The following is a 15,680-nucleotide window of genomic DNA, read 5'->3' on the forward strand; positions in this document are numbered from 1 at the left end:
CAGACAATACTGCACCTCTGACCGAGTGTAGCATAGACATGAGTGCTAAACACTTACAATAACGGTAATCCTGTTGCTGTTTTTGATGGAGACCTAGATCTACTTTGGAAAGTAGATACGAAAAGGTTTTAATGACAGGTACTTAAATTTTATCATTACTTAAAATTGGGGTTAAGGCAAGAAATGGCTGTGGTCAGCTTCTTATCTTCCACGTTATCACTTCAACGGCAGATGAGAGATGATCTTTAACGAATCAAACCTCTCAAGCCCTCCGCCCTTTCACACCTCCCCAAGTTCATGTCCCAAATCCTGTCGGGAGGCCACATGAGGAGACCAAGGGATTCCTGACGGGCGGCCTGCGGTTCTCTTTCCCCGGCATCCAGCTATCAGCAGACCTAATGGTGAATGATTATCCAAATGAACTCACTGACCTTGTTTCAAGGTGAAAGGGAGGAGGGCAAGGGGGCTACATGTGTCAGTTTTACAGCCCCAACAGGTCTGGATGTTCAGGCAACGTGGAAATGAGGCTAACAGCACCGTCCCGTTACTCCTGCGGTCTCACCCCGGGGCCCACTCTGGGACTCCGGAGTCCTGGGTGGGCAGACTTCCTCCTCCCTTTCCTCACGTCCTTCGCAGTGGAACCTGGCCCCCGCTGCTACGATCTCCAAGTATAAAAGACCAGCTTAAACACCATGGATACATGTGACTGGCGAACTAAAAGAGGCGGCAGTGACGGGTGAGTGCAGAGCCCGCGCCTGGTGTGGACAGCGGTGGTGGGACGGGGGCACCGAAGTTTGGAGGCGGTGCCGGCACATCTGGGACTTGACTGTGCGCTGCTGGGGTAGCAGGGCTTAGACCACACGCTCACAAGTCTCGGTTGTCCAAAAAAGCCTCTGTTCCCATCTCTAACGTGGAGCTGGAATGGTTAGTATAATTCAATTTTTTCACTGCAATCCACAATCTGATTGGTCGGCAGGTCACACTGGCACTCCTACCTGAGGTATTTTAGCGCTAATGATTGGTTCCTGTAAGACTATTCTATAACAGAACACAGGAAGAGCAGTTCAAAAAACACAGCTGTGGAAGGAAAACAATCATACAAAAAAGCCCGCCAAGGGGCCCACCAGCCTTTTCTTTCCTTTGGATGCAAGCATGCTTTTCACAGGCTAAGAATCGGGAGCCGTTTTGTGAGCCCTTTAAAACGTGAATTCGGGGTGAGCTATGCCTTTGCTACTGGTCGAGGGAAAGAGGGGTGGGGAGGACACCTGATCTGTCGGCTAAGCTCAGCCCTTCCCGTGCTTTCCACGAACTGTGGCCACAGTCGCTAGATCGTTCTCTGGCCAGGAGTGTGCCACAAAAGAAACAGAAGGGAAGCAAATGGCTAGCAGGGATCACGGACCAACAACAGAACAGGGAGAGAGGTAAAAAGGAAAAAAAAAATCTCCACCACGAACAGCCTCAACTAGTATAACGTAAAACAAAGCCAGCAGCTTACGTTCTTTCCTCCTGATGTTTCTACAAGCTCTGGCTCAGTGCACGTATCATACTGGACCAAGTCTCAGTCTTCCTGTCGCTAATGTGTATCTCTGAGGAAACAACAACTCAGTGCATAGGGACAGATTTCCACAGCGGAGGGAGTGTGTAGAGAGGAGCAGAAAAATACAAGGTAAAACATGGGGTGTGTGTGTGTGTGTGTGATTTAGAAAAAGCATCCCTTGCTCCCTCACATGTGGAAGAGGGAATCTAACGTTTTCAAAGTGATAGTTGTATCAGACTTCATTCAACAGTTACCTCCTAACAAATTCTTGCTTTTCGTTAGTGGGGTCGGATAACTAGTGACCACCTCTTCCCTCCAAGTGACTGCTTTAAGATAGGAGCGAAGAAATGACAGTAACATTATGATTAATCCTTTTTGTTAACAAGGCGCCACTGGTCAAACAAGTAGTTCAGCGAGGTCACTGAATTGCTTGTTTAGTTTCATAAGGTGACTTGGTTAGTAGATTTAAAAAAAAAATGTCAAGGGTATTTTCTAAACAAAAGTGCAGAAAAGTCATCTCTCTCTTAATAAAATCATATATTGTGACCTAAGGATACAAGAGAACTATAAACAAATATTTGGTTGGTTCACTGAAACAAGATGGAAGTAGGCAATCTTATTAAGGTAGAAATAAGCCATACTTTAAAAACCCCCAAATAAAAGATATTAGAGGGAAAAAAACCCCACTTTAAGAAAAGAATTCCAGTGGAAAAGTGTGCTCTAACAGACCAGATTTCAGGAAAACAATTTATAACATAAAGATGAGTTTCATGAGAACATGGATACTAATGCATATGGGAAAATGTATGTGCTAAGATCGTATGTAAATATGTCTATTTAGAAAAGTGTCATCTGGTATAAAAGTAGGAATATTTCCCCAACCCTCATTTTACTGTGAGCACAGGAAAAGAGGGATCTTTCATTACTTCTTGAAAACCAGCTGAGGAAAGACGTGGATTTTAATTAAAGCACAGATTACGAAATATGAATCAGTTTGGTGCTTGGTGATAGAAATAATTGATGTAATCTGGGCAAGTCACACTCTTTAAGTAATAGACCTATGAAGTGAGAGGGCTGGACCAAACCATGGCCGAGATCCCTTTCGGTCTGTTACACTGAGGCAAACTTTGAAGGTCTGCTCTGCACAGGACAGGTGTGTCCAGTCACCTCCTTACTTCCCTGCAACACGCGGAGCCCCGAAGTACATTCTGAAAAGTGCACCGAAGTCTTCTGATTGCCAGAGAGTCTCTAGCAGAAATCTGTGGCAAACAGTTCACTGGGAAGGTACCTTTATTGATTTGGGGACGTAAGGGTGCCATTTCCAGACAATTCTAACCTATGCCCAAGGAATAATTTCACACTGACAAGTTTTTCTTAACAAATGGTGTCTTAATGATTTGGGTGGTTAGACTGGGCTTGCATTCAGAAACAGATTGTTTGGAGAGGTCCTAATAAAAAACTTCAAAACTCCAAAGTTTTTGACTCTTTGTCCGTTAGTTCACTTTGTCCAGGTTTTAAATAATATGTGACAGACCAATCATGGAACTTTCGCTGTAACAAGACAGTTTCCGTAACGGATAATAATAATGATGACGTTAACATTGCTGGTAGAATCAACAGATCCTGTAGGATGGTAAAATGTTTGTAAGAAGAGTCTAGGTTGCCAATTATGCCACTCATTTCCCTCTAGATGGCTCTTAAGAAAAGAGACCCACCAGCTGTGGACCTTTCGACGGAGAGAGACGCTGTGAGTACTGAGTGTTTGGTTTCCTCTCATTACCACCCGCTTTTCACTGGCATTAGCTCCTTACCTCCCTCTCACGGGATAGATAAGGCTCTCTCAAAATAGGAAAATAGGAAAACACACAGTTCTGAAAGCTTACGGCCGGCTACGTAAATCAAAGCTCCAATGATCTAAAGAGGGATGTGGAATGAGAAGAAAAGCGGAAAAGAGAGAGAGTCGGTTTCAGCTAATATAACTAGCCTGTTATTTATGTATGCACATGACACGACAGTATTAAGAGACTTTAAACCTGCTGATCATCTCGCAAATCAATCACAGAACATCTGTGGGTATAGGGAAGGGAAAAGAATATGTCCAGTAGACTGACCCTGGCAATGATCAGGAAACCCAAAGGCTTAGTTTTTGCACCCAGGGGCAAGCGCAGTGGCAGAGAAGCATGCTTGCATTCTTAAATATATAAATATATATATATATATATCCACAAGGAAAAAGAAAATAAAAATCAAATAAATTATATGTAAAAAACCAAAAAAAAACCAAAACAAAACAACAGAAAAAAAAAAAACCAAACCAAACCAAACCAAAGAAACAGAAAAAAAAAGGCTGGCTTGTCAGGGAATGGGGTCGAGAAGGCCCCGGCGTGTGTACTTACATAGAGGTCAGCACCGTAAAATCCGTCCTGGTAAACCACACTGCAGAAAATCCACACAAAAACAAAAACAAAAAAACAAAAGAACAGAAACACATTCCGGTTATTGAGGACGGCAGCATGCACATGCTCTCTATACAGGCNGGCACGTGCACGGGCACACGCACGCCGTGCAGCTCCAGGACATGCGAGGCAGGAGGGGAGCACGCCACTCGAATGCACACCTGAATGCTTGGTAATTCAAGGATTAAAATGATAAAAAGCATTCCCAGAGGGCCTGGCAGAACTATGGGGACTACGCTGGATTAGAAACATCAACTTTTCATACCTGGAGNTTTGTTTTCAGTTTCCTAGAAGTATGTACATTTTTCCTGATATCCATACATCACCTGCTTTTTACCCTGCACATTAGACATGCAGTAAGATTTGGCTGATCACACGAGCATGCAAAGTATTATTATTCAGCATTTTAAGAACCAATGCAACACCTCAGAAAAACAAGTCAATCAATTCTGACCAAAGTAAACAGAGAAATGTAATTAAAAAAAAAACACAACCAAAAATACCCACAATGCATTGCTTTCACAAGCAGAGATAATGAGCTAAAGGTTAAGGTGATTGGTCCAAGGTCCGAGAATTGAAAGGTGCAGTGGGGATCCCAGATAGTAACAATATAATCCAGAGCGGGAAGGAGTAACTGCAAGATTTTAAGGGCTCTTTTTTGACCATAAGAATATTCATGGAACTCTGCAAAATTTAATTGATAACTGACGTTCCGGGCATGACCAAGGATCATCCTGTTTTACTTAAAAGGATAAAATGGAGAATAGTAGCTGATTATATAAATATAAAAACTCAGGAAATTAATTATTATCAAACAAAATACATGAATTTTTTTTTTAAGTCCTGGGCAACACTAAACTATTATAATCATAGATTTCAAACCTTTTGAGGTATTTTTGTGCATACAGACTTTCCCCAAGACATTACTTTGGGACTGAAAGACATGGAACGGAAGTAGAGACAAAAGATAAGACTTTCTTCTTCACATGTGTTAAATCAAGATTCGGATATTTTAAATAAGAAGATCTGTTTATTGTTAATTCAAGTAAGCATAACTTGGAAATTTTCACCACTACCTTCTCTGTTGTAATAAACTAGTCAGTAGGTCTTTCAATCATAGTTTTAACTTGAATATGAAATAATATATATATATTTTTTGCAGGTGGCTGGAAAGTTTCTGAATTCTACTCATTATGATGACATTTTGTTGGGTTGACAGAGCAGTATGGTCACACTCTGCAATGCCCCAAACGTCCTGGGCCTTCATATTACAAAATAGGCAAATTAAATTCCTCTGTGATGCTCATTTAGCTAAGTCCTATCCGGTTTCATTGTCTCCAACTGGAGATAAAGTTATATATTAGAAAATAATGTGCCTCTCACCTGCATTTTACTAAAAAAGGACACTTGCTCATAACGAGAAGGCTGACTGAAGGGAAAGCACTGAGGCCAAGTGGTGATTAATTAACCTTCAACTGTTTCAGGAGAGGATACTGGCAAAGATTACAAACATCTCTTTGATATGGAACAGTGGTGGCATTAAAAGCAGTAATAAAGTTTACCCTAAGTTACGTCCTTCACTGGGAATATTTACCTAAATTCTAGAAGAATTCTAATATTCCCTGTATCCAATGCCACAAGGAGGCTAGAACACAATGATTAAGGATGAAAATTAGTTTACTAAGCTGAAAAGCAATTTTAGGCCATTCCCCATAAAATACTGGACTTATTCCTTGCCATCTTCCATGTAAACCGGTGGTTTAGTTAATAAAAAAGAAAACATGGGAAATCAGTGTTCAATGTAATGCACGGAGACTGGTATGATTAGACATAAAGATAAAATATCTTTGAGCAAACGTCATCCTGACACAGACTTGGCAGAGAGTGGGTTCTCAGGTTTGGCCAATATAGTGAAATGAGCTACAGAGACTAGAACGAATCCAACCGTTTGATAAAGTAAACTCGGGAACGGTACAAAATAAAGAAGTCCCATGTTTCTGGCGGGTGGTATCTCTGTCAACTCTCTTGGACTGAAACGGAAGACGCTTTGTGACCAATTTTCCTGGCGGGCAGGACTTCCAAAAGGTCTGTTTTTAGGTTTTACTTGGGTAGTTCCTGATGAGATAATGCTGCATCTTTATTCACGTCTTTAAAGAGATGTCAGAGGTTGAAGGTCAAAGGTCAAGTTGAGAGAAGAAAGAATAAAATTAAAAGCAAGTGATGGCAGAGGATGGAGATGATGGAATGCATGGGATTTAAACATCTACAGACTGCAAACAAAATTTTATTTCTAAAGCAGTTCCCTTCCAGCGCCTCCTGGAGCCTGTCCGTTCCAACATGCACACGTGTCTAATAAAAATGCTTTAAATCTGTGCACTGGAGGACCCCTAATGGCGTGTCCATTTGGTCTGTGAGCGAATGCTGAGTTAGCAGACCTCCAAGCCCATTGTGCCGTCAGAAAAGGACCTACAGAGGAGGCTCTTTCCCTCCGCGTTTTAACTAAATAGCAATGAATAGGGCTCCTCTGCGGCTAGGTTTACTCCTTGGAGAGAATATGGAAAAAAACCTGTCAGAGGCAGAGAAAAGATGAAGAACACAAATGTCACATCTTTGAAGAAAGAAAAGTCCTTGGTACAACTAACTTCGAGAAGTCCACTCCTTATAAAAATAGACATTTGCGGCTGACACCGAGAAACACCTGGAGACGAAGGCTGCCATCATCTCTCCTTCTCCCCCATTCGATAGCCAAGGATTTAGTTGTTGCTATGGAATCATTCCACTGCATGAGACACCCTCCAGACAAAAATCCAAGGGTGAGGGGCGCTCAGCTACATCAGCTGTTTTACCATCATTAGAAGCCAACTGGAGTTTAATTCTTCCTACTTCTCCCTTTCTCCCTGGATTCAATTGGACTTGGTGCATCTTTGAATTAACCTCTTTTAATCCGTCTCCTACAAAGAAAGCAAATCCATTGTGGGTAACTAGTTCTGCTGTTCACCACCCAGGCAGTGAAACCAAAAGGGAGGGCGATGTGGTAGCCCTGGCCCCCACGCAGGGTGGTGATGAGGGGGTGCACGCAGCAGGTGCGGTCTCGTGCTACGATCTGGAGCTCCTATTTTGGTTCTCTGCAGGAGTGTTAATCCACATTCGTGCGATGCTGAGTGAACTCCATGCCAACACACTGCTAGTAAACACAAGACAGTTCTGGCTGCTGTCTTAAGCCGGGAGGGCTTAAGGTGGCCAAAATGAAGATTTATATATAATGGATCGGTATTTGGTTACATTCTGACGATGGTACATTTTGGCTCTTGCCATCTAATCCATTAATTTGCAAATAGTCATAGAATCTCTACAACGTGGCACGGCAATGTCCCAGAAGGTGTGAGAGGGCCACGGTATTCTTTTCTGTCCAGTTGCTTATTTTGGAGTCTAATGCTTACCCTGGATAGGCGGGAATGGCTGTTGGAGGTACCGCTCGGACTGCCCCATATACCGTCCGCCCTCTGCCCCTCAGATGGGCTCCTCTGAACGCGGCCGCCGTGGTGGCTGCAGTCGGGTAAGGGAAGCCAGGAACTAAAGGGAGACCCAAAATATGACAGGAGCGTCAACTTGCATTCAACAGCAGGGGTACAATCACAACTGCCTTTGAACCGATTGCAGCAAAGGTTAAAAGACATGTTCCAGATCTTTCTGGAGAGAGAAATGGAGAGACCCAACATGCCAAAGCTAATGAATCCATGCTCTCTCTGTTCATCACCAATCCTGAGCGAGTGTACTCTGCTCCCTCCCGGCCCTGGCATTACATTGTAAGCTGGTGAGAAACAGGCGGAGAAGCTCCAAGAACCAGTGCCGTAATGAGAGACGAGACTTTTCACTCTGGGGGGCAGTTTAAATCGACTGATATAAAATCTTTAACTGGCCCATTGCTCGTCTTGTTTCCACACGTTATTACGTGCATATGGTAATTCTTCCCGTAAGAACAGTCTTTTGTGTTTGTCGTGGCGCCAACCTTCAGGGCACACAATAATCTTTAGACATTTCACCAGTCCACTTTATTCTTTAATCTAAAATGTTTTAATCCAGAAATATCAGGGGAGAAGGGAAACTGCCTGTAACCTTCAGGGAGGCAGACAGTTCCTAAAGGCCTATTTTAATGTGCTGTCCTCCCAAAAGCACACACGGACACCTATTCCATGTTCACGGAACTCTTGCTCATCTCACCGTTTGCCAGAGGAAAATGGCTCAGGTCCAAAGGACTTCAGAGGTTTCAACCGAACTGAGAATAATCAGTAATAGTGGATGTGCTCCTAAGCAACGTTCTATTAGAGGGCCCAAAGCTGCCTCGCAGAGAACACGTATAACAAATTCCACAAATACCTATGTTTTCTTTTCTCTACTATCAAGTGCAGACTAAACTGTTCTTCACATGTCCTTACCCCCCCCACCTTTCCCGAGTATTTATGTTCCAGGGCAATCTTAATATCTGGTCAGAAAGATTCCAACACAGGTGAAGCAAGGCCGGGGCGCTGTGATGGCACTGAACTCTCAAGAATGCCTGCCTCCTTTCCAGTTATATATTATACTTGCGTGGGTGATGGGGGGAAGACTAGCACACATCGCTCTTTACTCACAACAGTCAAAATCCACGCCAGGCCAACATAGGCTACTTACTGATTAAAGGAATGTAAGTGTTAATACCCCCTCTTCCTGATAGGGGCACTGCTGCGTCATTGCCTAAGGACACGTCTGCTTGAAAGCTGGATGCTGAGTGCATTGAAAAAAAATTAAGAAAGGCGAAAAGGTTACAAGGGAATAGTAAGTAGAAAAGCAACATGTGATTTTACAGTTAAATAGCACGAATGAAAAAAATCAACATAGTACTACCTGCATATAACTCAGGGCCATATACAGCTCCAACTACGGGGCTTAATTTCCAACCTGAAATGGAAAGAGGGGACAGTGAGCATTGAAGACTATGTGAGGAACACAGTGAAACGGACTGATCGGTGCATGTGGAAGTGGGCTTCAGACACCCCTGCATTTACTTTTACCTGTTACTGTCTTCTCTGGAGAATGCCAGCTGGGGGGTTAAGTGAGAAGGTCAGGACACTTCCATACTGTGGTATTTTTCTGGGTAAAGTTTATTTATTTTGAGAAAGACAGCGTGAGTGGGGGGAGGGGCAGAAAGAGGGAGAGTGAGAATCCCAAGTAGGCTCCGTGCTGTTCAGCACAGAGCCTGATAGGGGGCTTGAACTCACAAAACCACGAGATCATGACCTGAGCCGAAACCAAGAGTCAGATGCCCAAATGAAAGAGCCACCCAGGTGCCCCCATATCTGAGTATATTTAAGGAGGACCAGCACATGAAGGAATAATGAGGGGCTGGGGTGGGAAGGTGTAGGGACAAAGTGCGGAGAAAGGAAAACTGGGAGGGAAGTTGAAAGATGGAGAGAGAGTGAGAGAAGGAAAAACAAAAATAAATTCTGAGGTCTGATACAGTCTCTCTCACAGAACTGCTACTCTACTCTGTAATTCAAATTTGAATTCACATTTGAGCTGATCTTTGACTCCCTGTTCAATTTTACCACATTGATGGAAATCTGGGTAAGCTGAAATTCCATTTCTTTGGGATTAACTATTAAGATTGCGTTGCAGTTAACCTCAGCCAGTCAACAAGAAGAGGCATACAGTAATAAAATTCAAGGTACATCCCCAACTTCATGCATCTCCTGGGATTTTCATTTGTAATAAACACACTTAAGTTAATCAGTTGTTTTAACAAATGGATCCTAGATGGCTGCTGAACATTAGCTTAAACAATTATAAACTTGAAGTATTCCCAGACATTAGGTTTGATGTCAATTTTATTTCTTCATTCCCCTTTTTTATATTATAGAAATGTAGCTGGTGTTAAAAAAGAAAACAGTATTGCTGCCCACTGATAGTTAAAGAGTACATAGAATCCCATATGAAAACTTTAATCAATAGACATTTATTGATTTTTACACATAAATAAGCAAACATGCGCCACTATTTTTCTGAAAGACGAGAGGCAGTACTTAGGAGAAAACCCATTCATTCTGAACTGATCCAATCTATTATTTTACGTGCTCATAGTTTGGTGAGGTCTCTTCATTATTCTACATAAAAACTGGGCAAATATCTGGGTTCAAATCCTACTGGTGTTGTAAGAACACAAATGCTCTCCAATGTGAGACAAATCAAGTGATTCAAACGGATATAAACTACACCGCTGGCTGAGAACTCACCAGAAGGCATGGAGCACTCTTATCAGAGGCTCTAACCACAAGCAGCTGCAGGGCTCTAAAGCTTGGCTCCGTTAGGCGTGAATATTAATTTAGAATAATGTTCAAAAAATGATTCTTCTTCTTTCCTACCAATGACACTATTACTTAAGCACTCCGGTACGTAACAGTACACATCTTAACAATGGTATATAATGGCATGCTGTCAATAATACTTTGGATATGCTTTAGTTCAGAACAATCTGCAAGGTGGTTTTGACCTTCACAAAACCCAAAGGGAGAGGAAAGACAGGTGCAACATCTGGGACGCCAGTAAGTACTGTACTTCTCTGGGCTTAATTTCCTAAGTAATAAACTAAGAAGGTTGGGTTAGATGACTTCTACAGAGCCTTCAGCTGCTTCGATTCTGTGACTGTCAATGAATAGTGATGAAAACACAATCAGCTTAAAAAAAAATTGGCCCATGGACATAGAGTAAAACGAAGAGTCAAACCAGAAGTAGAATTTCTGTCTTCTGAATTCCAGTTAGTAACTCTTTCTACCACACCATTTTCCCTGGATGTAAAGAAAATCTGACATACTTTGCCTGTCCTTCCTCATTTGCTGACACTGGGTTATCAAAATTGCAGAAATTTCTGTTTTTGTGATGGCAGTGAAAAAATATCAAGAGGTAAAGGGGGAGGTGGTGGTATCACATGATGTACCATTGATAAAATGTGTAGGGAAGATATAAAGGAGGCTGATAAATGCAAATTATGCGGATGTGTACCATCTGCTTGAAAAGCTGCGCTAAATCTATCGATTGAAGACATCATGGAACAGACTAAGGTACTTCTCCTTGATTTAAGACATCACCAGCACATACTATCATACTCTGGCAGTAGATTCAAACTTTCAAAAAAGCAGCGGAGAACACCCCACTTGATTCTAGATAAAATTTTATGAAGAACCCCAAAGTACACAACAGAAAATGAGAAACTGCCGGAAGTCTCAAGACCCAACCCATTGGTCTCCTTCCCACTCCCCCCCACCCCCATGTGGCCCTGTGAACACCCCTGGCAAGACTTAGATTCAAATTCAAGTTCCAGCTCATTTAGATGCTGTGAATCCAGATTAAACTGACAAGTGATGGAAGGGTTTTTCTTTGTTGGGCAAAATATTCACAGTGTTTCCTTCTCAGTGAGGAACATTTAGGAAACCCACTATGTAACATGGAGTCATGGGACAGAAAATAGAAAACACGCACACACCCATGGGCGCGGGCGTGCACCATGGCATTTATCTCCAGAGTGTTACCTTTAAAAGGAGAGCAAGGGGTCAAGAATTATGCCACTTACACTCAGGAGCGGGCAGGGATCAGTAGGAAAAGTGAGCGCTGGTGGGCGCCGATCACGGACAAGCCTAACACCACAAACAACTACAGCAGCTAAAGATGAGGGGGCCTTAGTGGGACCCCCCCCACTGGGTTAACAGGTCACCTCAAACGATGTGTTCACACTGAGTGTCAGATGAACTCTACTGAGACCATTACAGCTTCATGACTTAAAAACTGAGCTTAATTCTAAGAGGCTAATTTGTAAAAACAAACCATTCTCCTAGGTAAAGAGAACACTTCGATGTCAATTAAACAAACTGCCTTAAGACTGAAATGGAGATTCTCTGATGAGTATAGAAGGGTCCTATATTAATACAGGAATAAATGACATCCTTCTGAAGATGAGGTGTAATCTCTTACCATTTGCATATGGTGTGACCATCTTCTTATTGGTCATTACGCGCGCTGTAGCATTATTCACCTAAAAATGCAAAGGAGAAAGAAGGGGTAGGGAGAGAGGAGACCACGTTAGGGAACAAAGAGTCGCTCATCCAGTAACAGAGCACTCAGTTTAATCAAATGTAAATTTCAGAAAGTATTTATTTAAATAATTAATATAGCAATATAAAATATTAATATATAGTATTTTAATTAAAGTGTTTAATAAATGAGGCTAACAAGAGTAAAATGCAGTTTCTTGTTCTCCAAATGGAAGACTAGGGCTATTTTACCACCGAGCACTCCAAAGAAAAGATACAGTTGCCAAGTGCTTTGGAGGTCTCTTAAACAGAGAAGTCTCTGAATTATGGAAAAAAGTACATTGGAAACAACTCTGTTTGCAAACGAACTCTGAAGTTCATTAATAAAACAGAGTATTGAAACAGGACAGGGTCAGGAAACAGATTTACAGGAAGATAAGAAAATAAATCTGTGGATTTCGCCTGTTCTCATGTTCAGCATTTTTGATGTTTAAGATTTTGCTGTGAGGTTAGTAAAAAAATATTTTAGAAAATGTATATATATATAGAACTTATATTCCCATGTTGACCAGTATCAGGACCATTCTGAATTTTCTAGACAATGTGGTCTATCCACTGAAGAACAATGTTTTCAGAAGGCTTTTAAATTAGGCACTTAAAAGAACTGAAGAAAGAAGGCTTATGTTTCCTTTGTTTTATGGTACTGTCCACCCTCATTACAGAACTGCCTAATTCAGAGCATTCTCGGTGCTAGGGTGAGTGGATGTTACAGAGACGAGGAAAAGACAGTGGAGCTTGGAGCCAGAATCCTGCAGCCCAGTGTCCCCAGTGTCAGAACGGGCTTGAAGCTCTGGCAAGGACGGTGCCGCGTCACCACTGAACCTGACTGTGTGCTACCGCGTGGTCAGGTCATAAAACAGGCCAGCTCTTAAAAGAATTACAAAACACACCAAGCAGGAACGTCTTTTTTTGCCTCTGGGGATTTACATTACAGTTCAATTTGTACGGTGATCAATCCGTGTTACGGAGAGACCAATTTTAGGGGGAACTGGAATCAAAAAACATCTTGAGATGACTTTTAGGGTTTGCGGCGTGGTAAATCTTCCTTTGCGAGGAAAAGAAACTCCATTTACTCTTGTTTGAGCCACCAAATAATATAAACATTTCACATTTAAAAAGAAAGAATGGGATACAACAATGATGAGACTGAGAGCATGCAGTTAAAACACACACACAAATAAAAGAAAGAAAAACACAATCAGTTTTGGAAAGAAGGGAGAGAGTGAAGAGCGAGGTTCTCACAGACAAGGGTCAGAAGGGGTCCGAGCTGACACTAGCTGCTAGAGCAGAAAGCAGCCAAGCACTAACAGGAAAATGGCCAGAACCAATCAGAAACCACCAGTCAGCAGAGACCCGACAGCTGCAGGTAACAGAGAGAAGGGGTGGGAGCGGCCAAGGGAAAAGGATGGGAGCCGAACTTGGGGAGAGAGAACAGCAAGGCAGGGGAGGGGTGGGGGGAAAAGAGAAAGTCGGCGGGGGAGGGCATGTCATGGGCAGGAAAGAGGGCTGTCAAGGGCAAGGAGAGAACAGTCAGAGCTACACACAGAGGCTTGGGGAAGAGGAAAGGAAGTAGGGGCAGGGAGTGCATTAATAAAACCAGCCAAACTCGGGGTTCAGAAACTCTGAGTAAGATGTGCCAGGGGGGAACAAGTCACCACGACGTCAGTAATCAAACAGCTCAGGCTGCTACAAACAGTATGTACATCCCAAGTCCAGGCGGCAGTACTCAACAGCATTGAAAATAAAATGGGGAAGGGAAAAGGGAGAGGAACAAGTCAAATCACATTTTGTAGTGTTAATGTGAGATGGCAGATGGACTTTTTCTTTCTTATTTAATTGTTTTGTAATTAACAATTTAAAAAGCTTCTTCTCTAGCGCTTTGTTTCACTTACCGCCCACGGGCACCATCGCCAGCATTGTGTATAGTTACCATGGAAAGAGGGAGTCAAGTGAAGGGCCCTAAATGCTAAACCATTGGAAAGGGAGGGAGAAAGCAAAATATGCAGACATCTTACTCAAAATGGTGGCTTTTAGATTTCATACTTTTAAAAACTGGGAAAGGGGGAGAGGGGCCAGTTAACCTTCACTGCGTTGTTACAAAGGGCTGGTGAACAGCAGGCGGCTGATACGGACACAGGAACAGACAGCCAGCAAAGCCTCTGTTGGAGGATCTTATCCATTAACGTTCGAAATTCTTGGTATTAAATATATTTGAAAACCCCCCTGAGTTTTGGGTTCTTTCTCCCCCGCCCCTACAACCTCCAAGGTCTTCTACTATATTCCTCATCACACGCACATGGAGGCGAACTGGCCTCCTGAGAAGGGGATACTGGCCGGACCCCTGATTCATTACAGGACACAATGTCGTAAGTCGGATTGTTTTTAGACATTTATAAAGTTAGTTTTATTTTGGCCTGATCACAGGTATTCATACGGAGTCTCGCAAACTGAAGCAAAGGAAAAAAATCAAGAGAGCAGAAGGATGAACATTTTGGAAGAAAAAAAGTAAATGAAAAACAAATACACATAGACACACACACACAAGTAAATCAAAATGAAAACCCCCAGCAACTGAAAACTGTGGTGGGGGGGAGGGGGAGGGAGAAGGGGAGAAGTGTTACTTTTATACAGTTTAGCGCAAGAAGGTGAAGGAGAGACACGTACACACATACACGTGTGCGCAGACACACAGACAAGACAGGGTTCTGAATGTGAAATCAGTGGGGCAGTACACAAAAGAGAGAAATAAAAATATAAACCGGAAATTGAATTATTGAAGACATGCACCTCGATTTTACGGCCCTCTACCACGGTGCCGTGCAATTTCTCCCTGGCCCTGTCTGCATCAGCACTATTCTCGAAAGTTACGAACCCGAATCCCTGCATGCAGCGGGAGAAGGGGGAAAACATGCGCATCGTTATATTGAGATACTGATCTCTTGGTAAACAGAGAAAAAAATACCACAGTATGAAACTGACATCGGCAATCCTAGCGGTACTCTCCCAAAGTCACGTTTTTGGTCCATGCATATTTTGTAAAGGGAAATTAAATCCAATAAAAGAATGAAGAACTGTAGTAGTAGTAGTAGTAATAATAATAATAATAGCAATAATAACAGCAACAACAATAATAATGATAATGTAATTAACAACAGTAATAATAATAAAATAAAACAGAAAGCATGTGAGGCCAGACCAACATGAAGGTATAGAGTTACTCGGGTCAAACTATTCCACCAAGAATCTGAACTTTTTTTTTTTTTTAAGTGTTCTTTTTCTTTCAATTCATGCCATTAAGACACATGTCCCTTTATGTAATATTTAAAAAAAATTACATAATTAAATCTGCCATTCCCCAGTAACTTCTACATGAAACCTTATATTTAGGGGCAATCACTGTATAATGAGATTTTTTAGGAGAGCTCATCATTTTTGCCCCACTTTGCCTATTGCTTGTATCATAACCACATTTCCTCTGGGGATAGAATAATTTAAAAAATAGGCTTGATCTACAATTCTGTAGGCACTGGGTGTGGAAGACGAGAGCACCTGTGTTCATCTAAGCTA

At 42.3% G+C, this 15,680-nt stretch overlaps 1 protein-coding gene across 11 annotated transcripts in view; it reads right to left on the bottom strand.

The window, feature by feature from the left end:
• The window catches only part of RBFOX2 (RNA binding fox-1 homolog 2), a 214,526-nt gene that overhangs the window by 9,240 nt on the left and 189,606 nt on the right, over nt 1–15,680 (bottom strand). For 3 of the 11 annotated variants that reach the window (XM_077762042.1, XM_077762041.1, XM_077762048.1), the window contains 6 exons: nt 14,901–14,993; nt 11,995–12,055; nt 8,878–8,931; nt 8,663–8,757; nt 7,434–7,576; nt 3,934–3,973 (listed from right to left, as the gene is read on the bottom strand). In XM_077762042.1, coding sequence (XP_077618168.1) covers nt 3,934–3,973; nt 7,434–7,576; nt 8,663–8,757; nt 8,878–8,931; nt 11,995–12,055; nt 14,901–14,993 — 486 coding nt within the window. The remainder of the gene's footprint in view (nt 1–3,933; nt 3,974–7,433; nt 7,577–8,662; nt 8,758–8,877; nt 8,932–11,994; nt 12,056–14,900; nt 14,994–15,680) is intronic. The other 8 variants (XM_077762045.1, XM_077762043.1, XM_077762052.1 and 5 more) reach the window with 5 other exon arrangements.

Source organism: Crocuta crocuta, unplaced genomic scaffold, assembly GCF_008692635.1.
Source record: "Crocuta crocuta isolate KB4526 unplaced genomic scaffold, BGI_CrCroc_1.0 scaffold193, whole genome shotgun sequence".
Lineage (NCBI taxonomy): Eukaryota > Metazoa > Chordata > Mammalia > Carnivora > Hyaenidae > Crocuta > Crocuta crocuta.